This window comes from Petromyzon marinus, unplaced genomic scaffold, assembly GCF_048934315.1.
Source record: "Petromyzon marinus isolate PM22_M1 ecotype Great Lakes invasive population unplaced genomic scaffold, UKy_Petmar_22M1.pri1.0 PM_G_Scaffold_37, whole genome shotgun sequence".
Classification (NCBI taxonomy): domain Eukaryota; kingdom Metazoa; phylum Chordata; class Hyperoartia; order Petromyzontiformes; family Petromyzontidae; genus Petromyzon; species Petromyzon marinus.
Window position 1 is genome coordinate 1187923 of NW_027422950.1, and position 18371 is coordinate 1206293.

Consider the following 18371-nt stretch of genomic DNA (forward strand, 5'->3'; position numbering starts at 1 on the left):
GTCTGTATGGGTCTCTGTGAGTGTGGGTCTCTGTTAGTGTGGGTCTCTGTGAGTGTGGGTCTCTATGGGTCTGTATGGGTCTCTGTGAGTGTGGGTCTCTGTTAGTGTGGGTCTCTGTGGGTTTCTGTGAGTGTGGGTCTCTGTTAGTGTGGGTCTCTGTGAGTGTGGGTCTCTGTGGGTCTGTGTGGGTCTCTGTTAGTTTGGGTCTCTGTTAGTGTGGGTCTCTGTGGGTCTCTGTGAGTGTGGGTCTCTGTTAGTGTGGGTCTCTGTGGGTCTCTGTGAGTGTGGGTCTCTGTTAGTGTGGGTCTCTGTGGGTCTCTGTGAGTGTGGGTCTCTGTGAGTGTGGGTCGCTGTGGGTCTGTATGGGTCTCTGTGAGTATGGGTCTCTGCTAGTGTGGGTCTCTGTTAGTGTGGGTCTCTGTTAGTGTGGGTCTCTGTGGGTCTCTGTGAGTGTGGGTCTCTGTGAGTGTGGGTCTCTGTGGGTCTGTATGGGTCTCTTTGGGTCTCTGTGAGTGTGGGTCTCTGTGAGTATGGGTCTCTGTGAGTGTGGATCTCTGTAAGTGTAGGTCTCTGTGGGCCTGTGTGGGTCTCTATGAGTATGGGTTTCTGTGGGTCTCTGTGGGTCTCTGTGAGTGTGGGTCTGTGTGGGTCTCTGTGAGTGTGGGTCTGTGTGGGTCTCTGAGTGTGGGTCTCTGTGGGTCTCTGTGAGTGTGAGTCTCTGTGGGTCTCTGTGAATGTGGGTCTCTGTGGGTCTCTGTGAGTGTGGGTCTCTGTGGGTCTCTGTGAGTATGGGTCTGTGTGGGTCTCTGTGAGTGTGGGTCTCTGTGGGTCTCTGTGAGTGTGAGTCTCTGTGGGTCTCTGTGAATGTGGGTCTATGTGGGTGTGGGTCTATGTGGGTCTCTGTGAGTGTGGGTCTATGTGGGTCTATGTGGGTCTCTGTGAGTGTGGGTCTCTGTTAGTGTGGGTCTCTGTGAGTGTGGGTCTGTGTGGGTCTCTGTGAGTGTGGGTCTGTGTGGGTCTCTGTGAGTGTAGGTCTCTCTGGGTCTCTGTGAGTGTGAGTCTCTGTGGGTCTCTGTGAATGTGGGTCTCTGTGGGTCTATGTGGGTGTGGGTTTATGTGGGTCTCTGTGAGTGTGGGTCTATGTGGGTCTTTGTGGGTCTCTGTGAGTGTGGGTCTCTGTGGGTCTCTGTGAGTGTAGGTCTCTGTGGGTCTCTGAGTATGGGTCTGTGTGGGTCTGTGTGGGTCTCTGTTAGTGTGGGTCTCTGTGGGTCTGTGCGGGTCTCCGTGAGTATGGGTCTGTGTGGGGCTCTGTGGGTCTCTATGAGTATGGGTCTGTGTGGGTCTGTGTGGGTCTCTGTGGGTCTGTGTGGGTCTCAGTTAGTATGGGTCTCTGTGGGTGTCTATGTGGGTCTCTATGAGTATGGGTCTCTGTGAGTCTATGTGGGTCTCTAGAGTCTCTGTGGGTGTCTGTGTGGGTCTCTGTGAGTCTCTGTGAGTCTGCGTGGGTCTCTATGAGTATGGGTCTCTGTGGGTGTCTATGTGGGTCTCTATGAGTATGGGTCTATGTGAGTCTATGTGGGTCTCTATGGGTCTCTGTGGGTGTCTGTGTGGGTCTCTATGAGTCTACGTGGGTCTCTGTGAGTCTCTATGAGTCTCTGTGGGTGTTTGTGTGGGTCTCTGGGTGTCTGTGTGGGTCTCTATGGGTCTCTGTGGGTGTCTGTGTGGGTCTCTATGGGTCTATGTGGGTCTCTATGAGTCTCTGTGGGTGTCTGTGTGGGTCTCTTTGGGTCTCTCCCTCCCCCCCCTTTAACCCCTGGCCGTCGCCTCCCCCTCGGGTGCGGCCACGCCCACACCTCATCCAATCAGGAGTCCCTGGCTCACGGACGTTGCGTCACCTCCGGCTTCCGGCGCTCAGCAGCACTTCCGGGGCGTGGAGAGTCCTGGGAGTCGGCGGCTGCATCACGTGACGACTCCCACGTGGCTGCGTGCTGCCCGCTCCGTCCGTAGTTACCGTGAAAGACTTGAAACTTGCTGTATTTAGACTATATCGTGACATATTGAGGCGTTAAAACAATCACGGTTTGTTAATTGAACGATTTCCCTTCCCGCCGTGTAATAATGGACAGTGTTTGGTAAGACTTTGTTTTGTTTTTCATCATAACGGGACACATTTTTTACATTATTCCACATGCATAGCGGAGCTAGGGTGTGAGCTTGAGACGTTTGGAAGCCGGTTTAGCATGAGCACTTTTAAGATTTCGTCAATAATGTAATCGGTGTTGCTCAAGCAAATACATTATGAAGTTTGCACACGTGTCAGTAACAAATTGCATTTTTTTACGCATGCAAATGTAGTTTCTTTTCCAAGTGTTGTGAAAATTCTGCCTTTATTCTTAATGCTCTGTTGAGCACGAAGTGCCCGTGGCATAACCTGTGGTAATCTCCATATATATAAAAGGCAAAGTTGTGATTGTGTGTTTGTGCTTCTCCACATGCAACAAACTGGAAATTTGCCATGTGCGTACTTTCCAGACTGTACACCATGCACAAATTATGAAAATACACTTTATTTTTTTGGGGGGGGGAGCTCAATGCATTTAATTTTTGCACGGCAAGTGAGCTGTGACGTCAAATCTGTCACGTGAACACTTGTGTGTGCACCCAGCACGTGCCTGTCCGAGTAATAAACTCCACTCGTGAACACTTGTGTGTACCCAGCACGTGCCTGCCCAAGTAATAAACTCCACTTGTGTGTACCCAGCACGTGCCTGCCCGAGTAATAAACTCCACACGTGAACACTTGTGTGTACCCAGCACGTGCCTGCCCGAGTAATAAACTCCACACGTGAACACTTGTGTGTGTACCCAGCACGTGCCTGTCCGAGTAATAAACTCCACTCGTGAACACTTGTGTGAACCCAGCACGTGCCTGTCCGAGTAATAAACTCCACTCGTTAACACTTGTGTGTACCCAGCACGTGCCTGTCCAAGTAATAAACTCCACTCGTGAACACTTGTGTGCACCCAGCACGTGCCTGTCCAAGTAATAAACTCCACTCGTGAACACTTGTGTGTACCCAGCACGTGCCTGTCCGAGTAATAAACTCCACTTGTGTGTACCCAGCACGTGCCTGTCCAAGTAATACACTCCACTCGTAAACACTTGTGTGTACCCAGCATGTGCCTGTCCGAGTAATAAACTCCACTTGTGTCTACCCAGCACGTGCCTGTCCAAGTAATAAACTCCACACGTGAACACTTGTGTGTACCCAGCACGTGCCTGCCCAAGTAATAAACTCCTGAGCACGAGGCGCGAGCGACTAACCAAGACATGGACAGAAGCGAGTGGTGGCAAGGCGAGTTGGCAGACGACATCTACCGCGTCCTTCGAGAGAAGGTATCCGCCTCTCTCATCAATAGGCCTCCTACACGCAGACACAAATCCTACGAACTGATTTACACGGCACGTACGTTCGAGTGCTCGACTCGCAGCGAGAGGGTTGCAAGTTCAATCCTGGCCAGCGGGTCGACCCGGCCCCCTATCTCTCCGGGGACTATAACACGAGCGATACGGTACCTTGTAGAAGAATAAAAGTGGCTGTGCTTTGGAGGTACAGATCTCCACACCTCGTGGTTTTTTTTCATCGTAGGCTGAGGACTACCGAATGAGTTCTTCGCCATCTTTCACTCACTTGAACAGGGAGACAATTTTGGCCGTGGCTTTTGTCATTCTTGGTTTGCGTGACGGCGAAAGTTAAATGCTGTGGCCCACCGTAACCGGGCGCGTCGCCTCCTTAGACCCCCAGAATAATCTATTATCGTTTCAAAACACCTCTTGACCTCTTGACCCAACTCCACAGCGTCCCAACTGCCCTCCCAACCCCCGTGTCCTCGTTTTTTTTCCCCCTCGCAGGAGCTGTCGCTGCCTCGGTTTTGCGCACGCTCGCCCCAGCTGCACCTCCGTCGCCACTTCGTCGACCTCCTGGCAACGCTGAGCGAGCGCCTGCAGCTGAGTGTGGCCACGCACCACCTGGCCATCGCAATGTTAGACGTGTTCATGGACCGCCACGACATCACCGTCCGCTGCCTCTACACCTGCTCAATCTGCTACCTCATTATAGCAGGTCGGTCAATCGCTCACGTGACCCACCCACCCACCCGATCACTCGCTCATCTCTCGCTCGCACGCTTGGTCGCTTGCTCACCGTCGGCATGCGTGTCCCTGACACCCTGCGCAGCCAAGTTCGAGGAGATGGATGAGCACGTGCCGCGACTGGACTGGGTGAACCGGCTGGAGGTGATGATCAAGCAAGGGCTGAGTCTGTCCAAGGAGGAATTGCAGCAGACGGAGGTAGCTGCATGCCCCTGTTAATTCGGCATGCAATGTTTCACCCCCCAGAACCGTTCCGTGCATTGTCATGATTCAAGGTCGCGATTTGATTCAAGAAACCAATTGTTTTGTCTTGTTACTTTACAATCTTACTCTTTGGGTCTATCGGTAAAGTCACGTAGATAGAAAAATAATTAAAAAAATTACGACGTTTCGATGGCAACACAAGCAGTCGTCCTCAGGTGATTGCTTGTGTTGCGATCGAAACGTCAAAGACCCAAAGAATATGAACACATCATCTCTGTTTCATGCCAACTAATTATTCTGTAGACAATTTGAATGTACAGCCCGAATTTGAATATAGAAGCGTGTCTTCTTACTAGATAACAGGAAGGCAAAAGCTGCAGAATAACATTACCACAGCAGACCTGACAAATGAACGTGGAGTGGTGCTCATTTATTTGCACGGCGCTGGAACAAGTGCAGGAAATTCTCCCTATGGTGGGGCTCAGTCTCTCCGTAAAACAATCACCCCGTGACGATTTGCTTGCGTTGCGATGGAAACGTCGTGATATTTTTTATTAATTTTTCAATCTACGTGGCTTTTACCGAAAGACCCAAAAGAATATGACGGTCATTGCATTTACCCGTGCAGACGAAGGGCCGAGTTGACTCCTTGACCAGACATTTGAACTGTTTGCGAGCCATGCACCAACCCGACTAGTTAAGCAACCATTGGAAAGACGTTCTAAATCGAACCAAACATTAAACTAATTTTCAATGGTACAGTATATTTTTCAAGTAGTGGTACCCCAAACTTTCGCAGCTCTTAAATTCCCCTTTCACACCATCAATAGGTAAACTCCCCCCCCCCCCCCCCCCCCACGCCAACTGGCAAGTGCACCCGCACGTACACCACTTCTATGCTAAGTCGGCCAATCAAATGCTAATTTTTATGCTAATTCCTTTGTCAAGGCACCTTGTTTCCTTGCGCACAGCTTAAAGGTCGCGGTCTGAGCGTGGCTGTGTTTCACTCCAGCGCTGTCCTCGAGACCGCCTGATCCCTTCACCTGATGAAGGCCACTTGTGTTGTGGCCGAAACGTCGTGATTTTTGTTGTTTTATTTTTTACCTACGTGACTTTACCGAATAGAACCAAAGAGTATGGATCCTTGCAGTCACGAAAGCTTTAAATCTAGAATAGTTAAATAAACCCTCCAGGCAACACACAGCAGCGTGGCGGACTGAATGCTTCACGCAGTGGTGGCAGCTGTGCCGTGCCAGCCCACTCTCCCGTCTGCCTCCCCCCTGCACAGTTCCTGCTGCTGTGTACACTCGACTGGAACCTGTGCACGCCCACAGCGGCGCACTTCGTGGACTACTTCCTGTGGCTGTCGCGGCGTGAGGACGCCCCGGCTGGAGGCTCGTCCTACCGGCACGCGTACACGACCAAGTACACGGCCCACTTCCTTCAGCTCGCCCTGCAAGGTGCTCGTAGAGCTGTAGAGGAGCGCTTCGTAGGCAACGCTAAGGTGACCAGCGAAGAAGGGACAGTGCCTGAAACGTCACCGAATATATATTTTTTTCCAACGTCGGAATGTTGATATTCTTAGCTCTTTCGGTAAAGTCACGTTGAAGGGAAGCAATTAAATAATAAAATATATATAAAACAATAAAAATTCTCACGACGTTTCGACCATAACACAAACGGTCGTCATCAGGTGTGTCGGTTTGCATTAATTTATTTATTTTAAAACGGGGTATTTAAAAAAACGTCAGCGCCACGCGCAGCGATTTGGCAGTTTATTTAGAAGGACGAGTCCATCTATGTTCTGAAAAGAGGAGGGGGGAGACGAAAAATTAATGTATGCTGTCTGAAAGCCACCGTAAGCGTGAACAGGTCTTAATTGATTGTTCACGCTTACGGTGGCTTTCAGACAACATACATTAATGTTTCGTCTCCCCCCTCCTCTTTTCAGAACATAGATGGACTCGTCCTTCTAAACAAACTGCCAAATCGCTGCCCGTAGTGCTAACGTTTAAATAAATAAATAAACACACAAACACCGTTAATAAAATAAATAATTTGATGCGAACCGGCACTTCTTTCAAATGTTTCTTGCCGTTGCTTTTCACACCTGATGATGACCGTTTGTGTTATGGTCGAAACGTCGTGAGAATTTTTATTGTTTTATATATTTTATTATTTTATTGTTTCCCTTCAAAGTGACTTTACCGAAAGAGCTAAGAATATGAATTACTGCAGTCACAAAAGCTTTAAATCAAAATTTTAGTCGGAATGTTTGTTCAAATGTTCAGGGTGCCGTTGGCCCAACGTTCCTCGTTCACTGGGTGCTTGTGCGTTTAAGTGTCTGTGTGTGTGCCTGCCTGTCATTCCTGTGTGCAGGGTAGAGGTGGCGTAGCGGTTAGCGCTACGCTGCAGCTACGACCCTGGACACCCTGGTCCAACGCCCGCTCACGGCTATCACCGGTGACGATTATCTGAACCGGTCCTGGGCCTCCCCTAGGTCGACTCGGCCTCAAATGAGTAACTCAATGTGGTGTGTAAACATCGCCAGCACTGGGGAGACAAAGGCGGCCGGGCGTGGTGCTGGCCACCCACCCCCTCATGTGCCACAGTGCCAACCTTCATAGGTGCTGCTACTCGCTAGCAGCACTTGCCCCAACAGTCTGTTAAGGCTAAACGGAGGGTTTTGTCTTTGTGTGTATGCAGACCACGTATTCCTGAGTTTCCGTCCATCCGTGGTGGCGGCTGCAAGCATAGCATTGGCCCGTATAGAAGTGAAGCTGCCCTCTGCGTGGACTCTGTACATGCAACACTTTACTGGCCTTGCCTGGGAGATGATCCTGCCGTGCGTGGAGCAGCTGATTTGGTGATTTGCACGACAAAACAACACAAAGCTCTCCTAAGCCTATTAAGGCTGAGTTGTGGCTCACGAGGCAGCAACGTGCTCTTTTCTCTCCACAATTTATGTTTACAAACCAATACCGGTTACCCGTTAAAGCCGAATTTACCCAAGGGAAATTGAATACAGGTTATGCGTCGCTGCCCGAACCATCACTGCTGCCCAAAACCATCACTGCTTTAAGATTAACTGTTAGTCAAAGTGAAAGTTGTCTCCCAGATCAAATGAGCGATGTCGGTGGGACCGAGGTAGTCGTGTCAATTCAACATTCACACGGTGGAGGCCAGTGTCTCCAGAGGACAAATACTGTTGTCAAGTTGGCATGACGAGAGACTACTAAAAACAACGAGTATGCCATTTTCTTTGGTTCTTTCGGTAAAGTCACCACCACGTAGAGTGAGAATAAAATAATAAAATAAAATAATAAAATTCTCACGACGTTTCGGCCACAACGCAAGCGGCCGTCTTCAGGTGAATGGTACAGACCTGTTTGCGTTGTGGCCGAAACGTCGTGAGAATTTTATCGTGTTATTTTATTATTTTATTCTCATTCTACGTGGTGACTTTACCGAAAGAACCAAAGACGATTAATCCTTGCAGTCACGAAAGCTTCAAATCGAAAAGAGTATGCCATTGTGCAACAGATGGCAAATATTTTAAGCAATATCCATGACGACTAAATGAAGCTGATATGTGGATTCCTGTGCGTGCGAATTTCACGTCCTAGTCCATCACGGATACCCTGAGACTCGGTGAGGCGCTCCAGCATTACCCATGGTGCCTTGTGACTCATTGGTAGATGGGCCCTTATGGTTGAGGTTTCTCATCACCTTGCTGAATTAAATAAGCAGATGAACGCTAAACGATTAGACATTCCTCTGGTGCTGTTGCTGGCTTCTTAGCATTTTGGGCCTGTGCTTAGCGACCGTTATTTAAACATAACATTAAGTTGCACACTCTTAATTTTTAGAGATTGGGGAGTATGGTTTTCAGATTTTGCCCCAGGGTTGTTTCCACTTATGTTATATTGGGGACAAACTACTACAAACGACAGTACTATGCAGTGGTGTTAATTACTGCAGTACATCCTAGATGTTTTTATTGATGTTAAATAATTATATTGCTGTCAAGGGCACGGTGTGATATTGGGTTCAAGGATCACAAGATGGTTTGAACCTAACATGATTAGACCCACAGGCATGGACCTGTGTGTGTCAAGATGGGCTTGAACCTAACATGATTAGACCCACAGGCATGGACCTGTGTGTGTCAAGATGGGCTTGAACCTAACATGATTAGACACACAGGCATGGACCTGTGTGTGTCAAGATGGGCTTGAACCTAACATGATTAGACCCACAGGCATGGACCTGTGTGTGTCAAGTTTGGCTTGAACCTAACATGATTAGACACAGGCATGGACCTGTGTGTGTCAAGATGGGCTTGAACCTAACATGATTAGACACACACAGGCATGGACCTGTGTGTCTGTTCTAACTCTACGTCCTCCCCCTATGTTGGAACTCTTCAGTAAATACAACTTCAACAGGAAGCAGGTCATGGAGCTTCAGGAAAATCCTGCTGTCCACTCTGAGCAGCCCTCCCACTCAGCCTCAGCCATACCACGTGTGCCTCGTCACCAGTCAACTCAACAGCAGCAGCAGCCGCAGCCACTACAGCAGCAGCAGCAGCAACAGCAGCAGCAGCAACAGCAGCAACAGCAGCAGCCACAACAACAGCAGCAGCCACAGCAGCAACAGCAGCAGCAACAGCAGCAACAGCAGCCGCAGAAGCCACAGCAACAGCAGCAGCAGCAGAAGCCACAGCAACAGCAGCAGCAGCCACAACAACAACAGCAGCAGGAGCAACAGCAGCAGGAGGAGCAGCAGCAGCCACTGCAGCAGCCACAGTAGCAGCAGCAGCAGCAGCCACAGCAACAACAGCAGTAACAGCAGCAGGAGGAGCAGCATCTGGTGCCCAAGTCGGTGCAGACGCCACCTGTGGAGGTGGGTCAGGAGATGGAGTCGTCGTCGCCGCCGCTGCTGCTGCCGTTCAGCAAAGAGACCCTTGGCAACATTTGGGATGACCACGAGTTGGCCGCGCAAGCCGCGTGTCAGCAGGAACCTGGCCATCGAGCCGCACAACAGATACATCAGCAGGCCGTGCGGTGATTGATGTTGCGTTTTCGGCAGGGCACCGATTTCAGGAATGCAGAACGCGGAGCGAGTTGTCGGTCAAAGCTCAGCTCGTCAGAGCTTTGGTCGGCAAGCTGGGGGGGGGGTGGGGGGTGTTCAAGGAGGCTGTAGATTCATACTCTTTGGTTCTATTGGGTAAAGTCACGTAGGTAAAAAATAAAATAATAAAATTCTCACGACGTTTCGGCCACAACACAAGCGGCCTTCATCAGGTGAAGGGACGAGACTGTCTGGAGGACAGCGCTGGAGTGAGCTGTAGATTACCGGCAACGAAAGCGTCGCAGAATCTTCGCGACGGTTGCAAATTTCAGTTAATGAGGCGTCGTGCCGCACGCAATCTCGTGACATCGCAAACTGACTTCCACTGTAAAATTTCGATTTGAAGCTTTCGTGACTGCAAGGATTCGTCTTCTTTGGTTATTTCGGTAAAGTCACCACCACGTAGAATGAGAATAAAATAATAAAATAACACAATAAAATTCTCACGACGTTTCGGCCACAACGCAAGCGGCCTTCTTCAGGTGAAAGGTACAGAACTGTCGGGACGACAGAGCTTCAATGAACGATGTTAAGATTCGTAGCGACTTCTCCCAACCAGCTTAAAAGTCGCTACGAATCTTAACATCATTCATTGAAGCTCTGTCGTCCCGACAGTTCTGTACCTTTCACCTGAAGACGGCCGCTTGCATTGTGGCCGAAACGTTGTGAGAATTTTATTGTGTTATTTTATTATTTTATTCTCATTCTATGTGACCTTACCGAAAGAACCAAAGAAGACGACTTCCACTGGTCAAGAGGCCAACCGAACGCCGACAAATAGTGGGTCGACCTGCAGTTAAAAGCCACGCTGTTCGGGCCCGGCTCCGCTGCCATTTTATGTTTGGCCATGAATTCAAATGGCCAAAGAGACATAGTAAGAAAATGTCTTCAAGCCTAAGTGAGCATTGGTTCATACTTATTTTCACGGGAGTTTCTCAGCCAGTGAAGATATTTTTTTAAGGACATGTCTGTGAAGCTATCGTTGCCGTTCCACAAAGCGGTACTTACTGCGTCAATCCCGGAGGAATAATTGGTCGCGAAAGCCTACGTGTTAAACTGGAATAATTGTAGAATCTACCTCTTGTGTGGGAATTGAACTGGCAACTATCTGGTTATAGGTTGGACACTTTTATCACTGCGTTACACTGAACAACATTACCAAATACACTGAACATAATGTGCCATCTGTTTAGCCGTTAAAATAATTGAGAAAAAAAATAACCATGCGTGGAATTTGTACCAATCTCATGTCTCTGTTTTGGGGCATAGTGTTAGCCCAAAGCCACCCAGACACTTCCACTAAACAGTGCGAACTGTGTCTGCTACTTGTTTTTATATATTGCGACCTTATAACTTATGCACCTCTCAGAAAGAATGTGTATTAATGAAATTACGTGTAATTGTAGGGATAGCAGAGTCAGGTTCGAAGTTTTCTGCATCGACATGTGAAAGATGCTGCTACGGACAGGTGTAATGCTGTAATTTCATTGTGGATAATTATGTACACTTTAAATGGGCACATTTAATCCTGTGTGTGACTGGGTGACAGCATTTAGGTTCAGAATTATCTCTTGCATGTGAGACAAGGGAATCATTCATTGTTTTAGACTATTATTAATTTCGAAAAAAATATGTTACTGATAAAACTGTCTTCCTACTCAAACGATCATGGCAAGATATTCGTATTTGTGGTCCTGATCCAGTGTTGGTAATTCTTTTAATATCACCAACAAAGAGTATTTAAACCTGTAATTGACGAAAAAATCCGATCATAACAGCGCAGGTTGTAAAATCATGTTTTACTTGCAAATAAACACGAACGGTTTCTTCTTAAGCAGTGCATTGTGGTTCTCTTACCTTTGGTCACTGTCAAAATAAATCTGAGCAAATCTGACCGACTGTCAGGTAGCACCAATACAGAGATAGGTAACTCTAGGCCCATTTAGTCATTGATCAGACTCATCAGTGTGGTATCACCAATACAGAGATGGGTAACTCTAGGCCCATGTAGTCATTGATCAGACTCATCAGTGTGGTATCATCACCAATACAGAGATGGGTAACTCTAGGCCCATTTAGTCATTGATCAGACTCATCAGTGTGGTATCATCACCAATACAGAGATGGGTAACTCTAGGCCCATGTAGTCATTGATCAGACTCATCAGTGTGGTATCATCACCAATACAGAGATGGGTAACTCTAGGCCCATGTAGTCATTTATCAGACTCATCAGTGTGGTATCACCAATACAGAGATGGGTAAATCTAGGCCCATGTAGTCATTGATCAGACTCATCAGTGTGGTATCACCAATACAAAGATGGGTAACTCTAGGCCCATGTAGTCATTGATCAGATTCATCAGTGTGGTATCATCACCAATGCTCACTGCAGTGAAGACTGCCTCTGGCAAGCCACACATGTAGAGTTACCACTTTCACACCGCGGGGTCAATTAGCTGGGCTAATTCAAAGCTGCTTGAGAAAAATACAATACAAACTCAGCGTCTGATGTCACACTACTGCTAAGGCAAGATGAGCCCATCATAATAGTAACACTGTGTATGTACACCATGTTAACTACACTGTGTGTAAACCTATGTTAATCACACTGTGTGTGTGTGTACACCATGTTAATCACACTGTGTGTGTACACCATGTTAACCACACTGTGTGTGTGTACACCATGTTAATCACACTGTGTGTACATCTATGTTAACCAAATGCCAACGTTGGCTCAACGTTGCATGGTTACTGGGTTTGAATAAAAATGTTGTGTTCTCGATGGAGTAATTTCTGCCCCTTCTAAATTTTTCAACGCTTTTACCGAACTTGATTCCCCTGTTTGTCGTGGTCAAATTCTTGTAATAAAAATGTAGTCTACTTCCTGTCGTCCAATCAATTACACATGTTGCACGCGGTGACGATGCATAGCCTGTATTAAAATCGGCATCAATTCATCAATTCATCGCCTCCTTTCCAGCAATTAAAAATAAGATTTATGGACGGCATCTTTAAAAATTTTTGTGCAGGTGGGAAAAACGCCGCGGTCCCTAAACTGCGGAATCGTCTCGCGCGACGAGCAGGCGCCGCGTGTCTGAGGCGCGCCTGCTCCGTGTGCGTGGTGTTAACGAGTTACGGACAGCATCACACACACACACACAAAGTAGCACGTTGAAGATTAATTTATAAAGTAATCAATCAATTAAGCGGCTCTTTTAAAGCAATTTCAATTTTTTTTGTATGGACGGATTATTTAATTTAATGTTTTTTTTGGCGGGGTCAATGAAACGCCACGGTCCCTAAAGTGTGGAATCGCCTCGCCGGGGAAGCAGGCGCCACGTCCTTCTCTCACGGCGGTGAGTTATAAACTATTTAATTATTGTTGTTATTATTATTGTTATTATTATTAATCTTTAAAGCTTGTGATCAAAACGTCGTCCACTTCCCGTTGTCCACTCGACTTCTTCTTCTTTACCTTTTAGCGCACTTTAAAATAAGAAGGCGTTGTTTAATAATAAAACGTTGTTGCTATTGTGTGTAAGGCGTTTCCAGGGTAGTCCTCGACTTACGACGGAGTTGCGTTACAGCGACCAACACCGTGACTCGGAAATATCGTCCTTAGCCTAGCCGGGAGTCTTACAGAATGGTGATCATTTAGCAAAAACAGAGATAATTTACAGTAGTGCAGTATAAACTATATACCGCATGTATGTATTACAATACTGTATTGCACAGTGAAATGTAAAGTTAAACAAACAAGGTAAATTCTTAGACTATGAGCTGCAATTTAATACAAAATTTTTTCCAGGAAACAATCCTATCTAAGCTATAACAACTTTAAACATGCATTGAACGTAGCGTATCGTATGTTGTACTGTACTCGCCAAGATTCATACCTCGCACGTCGCTGCGTTTGCCTGCCGCGCGAAATTTAAAATATTTTAACAATTTTGTCTTATCGTAAGATCGAAATAGCGTAAGTCGGGGACCGTCGTAAGTCGGTGATCATCGTAAGTCGGGGACCGTCGTAAGTCGGGGACCTCGTGTGCTGCCCTGCAGGCTGTCACCACGTGTGATGTCACCTCGTGTGTTGTCACCACCACGTGTGTTATCACCACCACGTGTGTTGTCACCACCTCGTGTGATGTCACCTCGTGTGATGTCACCACCACGTGTGATGTCACCACCACGTGTGTTGTCACCACCACGTGTGTTGTCACCACCACGTGTGATGTCACCACCACGTGTGTTGTCACCACCACGTGTGATGTCACCACCACGTGTGTTGTCACCACCACGTGTGTTGTCACCACCACGTGTGTTGTCACCTCGTGTGATGTCACCACGTGTGTTGTCACCACCACGTGTGTTGTCACCACCACGTGTGTTGTCACCACCACGTGTGTTGTCACCACCACGTGTGTTGTCACCACCACGTGTGTTGTCACCACCACGTGTGTTGTCACCACCACGTGTGTTGTCACCTCGTGTGATGTCACCACGTGTGTTGTCACCACCACGTGTGATGTCACCACGTGTGTTGTCACCACCACGTGTGATGTCACCACCACGTGTGATGTCACCACCACGTGTGTTGTCACCACCTCGTGTGTTGTCACCACCTCGTGTGTTGTCACCACCTCGTGTGATGTCACCACCACGTGTGTTGTCACCACCACGTGTGATGTCACCACCACGTGTGTTGTCACCACCACGTGTGTTGTCACCACCACGTGTGATGTCACCACCACGTGTGTTGTCACCACCACGTGTGATGTCACCACCACGTGTGTTGTCACCACCACGTGTGTTGTCACCTCGTGTGATGTCACCACGTGTGTTGTCACCACCACGTGTGTTGTCACCACCACGTGTGTTGTCACCACCACGTGTGTTGTCACCACCACGTGTGTTGTCACCACCACGTGTGTTGTCACCTCGTGTGATGTCACCACGTGTGTTGTCACCACCACGTGTGATGTCACCACGTGTGATGTCACCACGTGTGTTGTCACCACCACGTGTGATGTCACCACCACGTGTGATGTCACCACCACGTGTGTTGTCACCACCTCGTGTGTTGTCACCACCTCGTGTGTTGTCACCACCACGTGTGTTGTCACCACCACGTGTGTTGTCACCACCACGTGTGATGTCACCACCACGTGTGATGTCACCACATGTGATGTCACCACGTGTGTTGTCACCACCACGTGTGATGTCACCACGTGTGATGTCACCTCGTGTGTTGTCACCACCACGTGTGTTGTCACCACCTCGTGTGTTGTCACCACCACGTGTGTTGTCACCACCACGTGTGATGTCACCACGTGTGTTGTCACCACCACGTGTGTTGTCACCACCACGTGTGATGTCACCACCACGTGTGATGTCACCACCACGTGTGATGTCACCACCACGTGTGTTGTCACCACCACGTGTGATGTCACCACCACGTGTGTTGTCACCACCACGTGTGATGTCACCACCACGTGTGATGTCACCACCACGTGTGATGTCACCACCACGTGTGATGTCACCACCACGTGTGTTGTCACCTCGTGTGCTGTCACCACCACGTGTGATGTCACCACGTGTGCTGTCACCTGTTAATGAACTCCGCGTTCAAATCCAATTAAAATTAGTTTTATACATTTGTGGTGGCCCATTGTAAAACCTCAACACACTGAGATGTCTCAGAATATTGAAGTCAGCAACCCCCCCAAAGTCAAAATCCTGGCTCCTAGCCCACTGACCCTCCTCCACCTACAACACGTGGAGATCCCTTTATACAGCAGTGGCTTGGCAAAGAGTTGCAAATCATTATTGTTTTATATTTTTATTATTTTATTGTTTCCCTTCTACGTGGTGACTTTACCGAAAGAACCAAGAATATAATAATAAAACAATAGTAATATAATAATAAAATATTATAATAACATTTAATATATAATATAAAATATATAATAATTAAATATTTTGGTTGAATATTATAATAGTAATATAATAATATAATAATAAATTTTGATTTAAAGCTTTCGTGACTGCAGGGATTCATGTTCTTGGTTCTTTCAGTAGAGTCACCTGCACGTAGAAGGGAAACAATAAAATAATGAAAATATAAAACAATAAAATTGTTCTTGCTGTGGTTTTTCTTGCTGCGGTTTTCACACCTGATAATGATTGCTTGTGTTGCAGTCGAAACGTCGTGATAATTTTATTGTTTTACATATTTTTTATTGTTTCCTTCTACGTGGTGACTTTACCGAAAGAACCAAGAATAATATAATAATAATATAATAATAGGGGTTATTCCTCTTTTTTTTCTGGCAATAAAAAGAAAGCCGTCCCTTGGTGTGGACCAATCAGTTTGAAGGACAATGCATCAAATATTATCATAGTATTTGTGTTTTGTTTACATTTTGACTGCAGGTATTGTGGTTAATGCAGTAACATGAATCCTTGTTAAAAGGTTTCAGTTTTGTTGCCAGAAAAAAAGGGGAAACCCCCCTCCCCCTATTATTGTTATTATTGTTATTATTGTTATTATTATTGTTATTATTATGATGATGTAGTGATCACCTTTGTGTTGGGTGGTTTTGACTGTAGCCGCGGCGAGGATGACCCAGAGTCTGCGTGAGGGTTTTATGGTCCTCCTGCATAGACCCAGATGTTGATGAGGCCTGTCAACCCCCCTGCCAGCACCACCACCACCATCACCACCACCATCATCACCATCATCACCACCATCACCACCCTCACCATCACCACCATCATCACCACCCTCACCACCATCATCACCACCATCACCACCACCACCATCACCACCATCATCACCACCATCACCACCATCACCATTACCACCACCCTCACCATCACCATCACCTCCATCACCATCACCATCACCACCCTCACCTCTACCACCACCACCACCACCCTCACCACCACCATCACCGCCATCACCACCACCATCACCCTCACCATCACCACCACCACCATCACCACCATCACCACCATCACCACCATCACCACCATCACCACCACCATCATCACCACCATCACCATTACCACCACCCTCACCATCACCATCACCTCCATCACCACCACCATCACCACCCTCACCACCACCACCACCACCCTCACCACCACCATCACCACCATCACCACCACCATCATCACCACCATCACCACCATGACCATTACCACCACCCTCACCATCACCATCACCTCCATCACCATCACCACCACCATCACCACCCTCACCACCACCACCACCACCCTCACCACCACCATCACCATCACCACCCTCACCACCACCATCACCACCACCCTCACCATCACCACCACCATCACCCTCACCACTGTTGTATACGGCCCCTTTTTCCACAATTAATATCCGTAAGAATATTTACGGATGCATACACATAGATTTATTTTTCCCTTCTTTCGTGACAAACAATATATTTTTTGAATAATGAATAAAACCCGTAAGCCAGAAAAACGAAAAACCAGATGTCGGTCATAAACAGGCCATATATATAAAGAAATAATAAAACTCTCAAGGCGAGGATGTAACAGCTATCGGCGAAAATCTCCAGATGAACAAGAGTTTGATGGGCCTCTTAGGAAAGGTCCCTCCGAGGTCAGAACACCAAGAGAGTAGACACCAGACGCCAACAGGGTAAATCGTATACATTTTTTTTGTTTCTTATTTGTCGGTAAAACAAAACTATATAATTAAAAGGCAACAACAAGAATAAGATCAAATTAACGGTCCTAACGCTCACTCCAATTAAGACCAGGCCACCAGATACATCAGTGAATTATTATCCGATAATTAATTTGCTATCAAATGATTTTCACCTTTAATACTTACTGTTAAAACAAAGCTTGGAGACAAATACCGATTCACATCAAAGGTTTTCGAGAAGGAATGAGACAACGGGCAAACTTGCGAAAGAGTTTAAATAATATCCCAAGCAACCCCGACCACCTTTGTCTCTCGCAACGCGGAGAAGCAGGAATTACACCTTATCACAAGGGGCCATCTGGAAAAGCCGGCCGGGTTTGATGAGGAGGTACACCCCACCCCACACACGGCAATCAGGCAAACAAAGTTTTAAAGAAATTGCAATATAACATTAATAATAACGTGTTCACCTTACATGATATTCCATTATAGAACCTTACAGAACCAAGGGATATGGATTCCAACAATCAAGAAACGGACCTCTTAAACTCAGGATGATAATTATTTTTCTTTTTAATAATTCCATCATAACAATTCGAACCTCGGTAAAACCGAGAGGTGGCGGGAGGACGTAGTTACAAACACGAGTCGTGGCGAACATGGGACCAAATGGTATTTGAGAAATATAAGTCGAAAGTATAAAGAGATAGGTGCTCCCGACCACCTTCGTCTCTCCCAAAGAGCGCGAGAGAGGAATTTCACGCCAGGGCAAACAGATCGTTATCGCGGGGACCATCTGCCACACACGGGACTTAGTAGTGGCCCCCACCCCACCCTGCACACGGGCAGCAAAAGAGCGAGCGAGCTTTAAGTTAAATAAACTGTCACACATTTATAAACACAAAGTGACGAAATTAAAAAAACTAAGTAAGAGCCAAGGTAACGGGGTGGATTAGGCTGGTAGAATGTGGAGTCGAAATGATATTTGCAAAGTATAGAGAGATGGGAAGATCCCGGCCACCTTTGTCTTTCCCTGCAGCACGTGATAAAATGCATACGCTCGGAAGAGCATCTTCACTTGGAAACAAATCAAATACTATGAATCACAAGCATGATCATAACTGTGTATGATAAGATACCAACTGTGATGTGAAATGTTAAACTTTAAAAAAAATCGTAACCATTTCTT

General features: G+C 47.1%; 1 protein-coding gene across 1 annotated transcript; it reads left to right on the forward strand.

Annotated features, from left to right (window-relative positions):
- The first annotated feature begins 1922 nt into the window (after window positions 1-1922).
- Window positions 1923-11324, forward strand: LOC142915958 (cyclin-J-like). Its single transcript, XM_076061594.1, has 7 exons — window positions 1923-2132; window positions 3274-3397; window positions 3914-4124; window positions 4239-4351; window positions 5646-5817; window positions 7064-7223; window positions 8788-11324. The coding sequence occupies exons 2-7, from the start codon at window positions 3332-3334 to the stop codon at window positions 9167-9169; spliced, it is 1104 nt and encodes a 367-aa protein (XP_075917709.1). The 5' UTR covers window positions 1923-2132; window positions 3274-3331; the 3' UTR covers window positions 9170-11324.
- Window positions 11325-18371: the final 7047 nt, after the last annotated feature.

Bases quoted from the DNA above. Each gene is read 5' to 3' on its own strand.
- LOC142915958 (XM_076061594.1), top strand. From the start codon at position 3,332: ATGGACAGAAGCGAGTGGTGGCAAGGCGAGTTGGCAGACGACATCTAC. The intron at 4,125-4,238 runs GTCGGTCAATCG...CACCCTGCGCAG, and splicing joins CTGCTACCTCATTATAGCAG to CCAAGTTCGAGGAGATGGAT. The intron at 5,818-7,063 runs GTGCTCGTAGAG...GTGTGTATGCAG, and splicing joins CCTTCAGCTCGCCCTGCAAG to ACCACGTATTCCTGAGTTTC.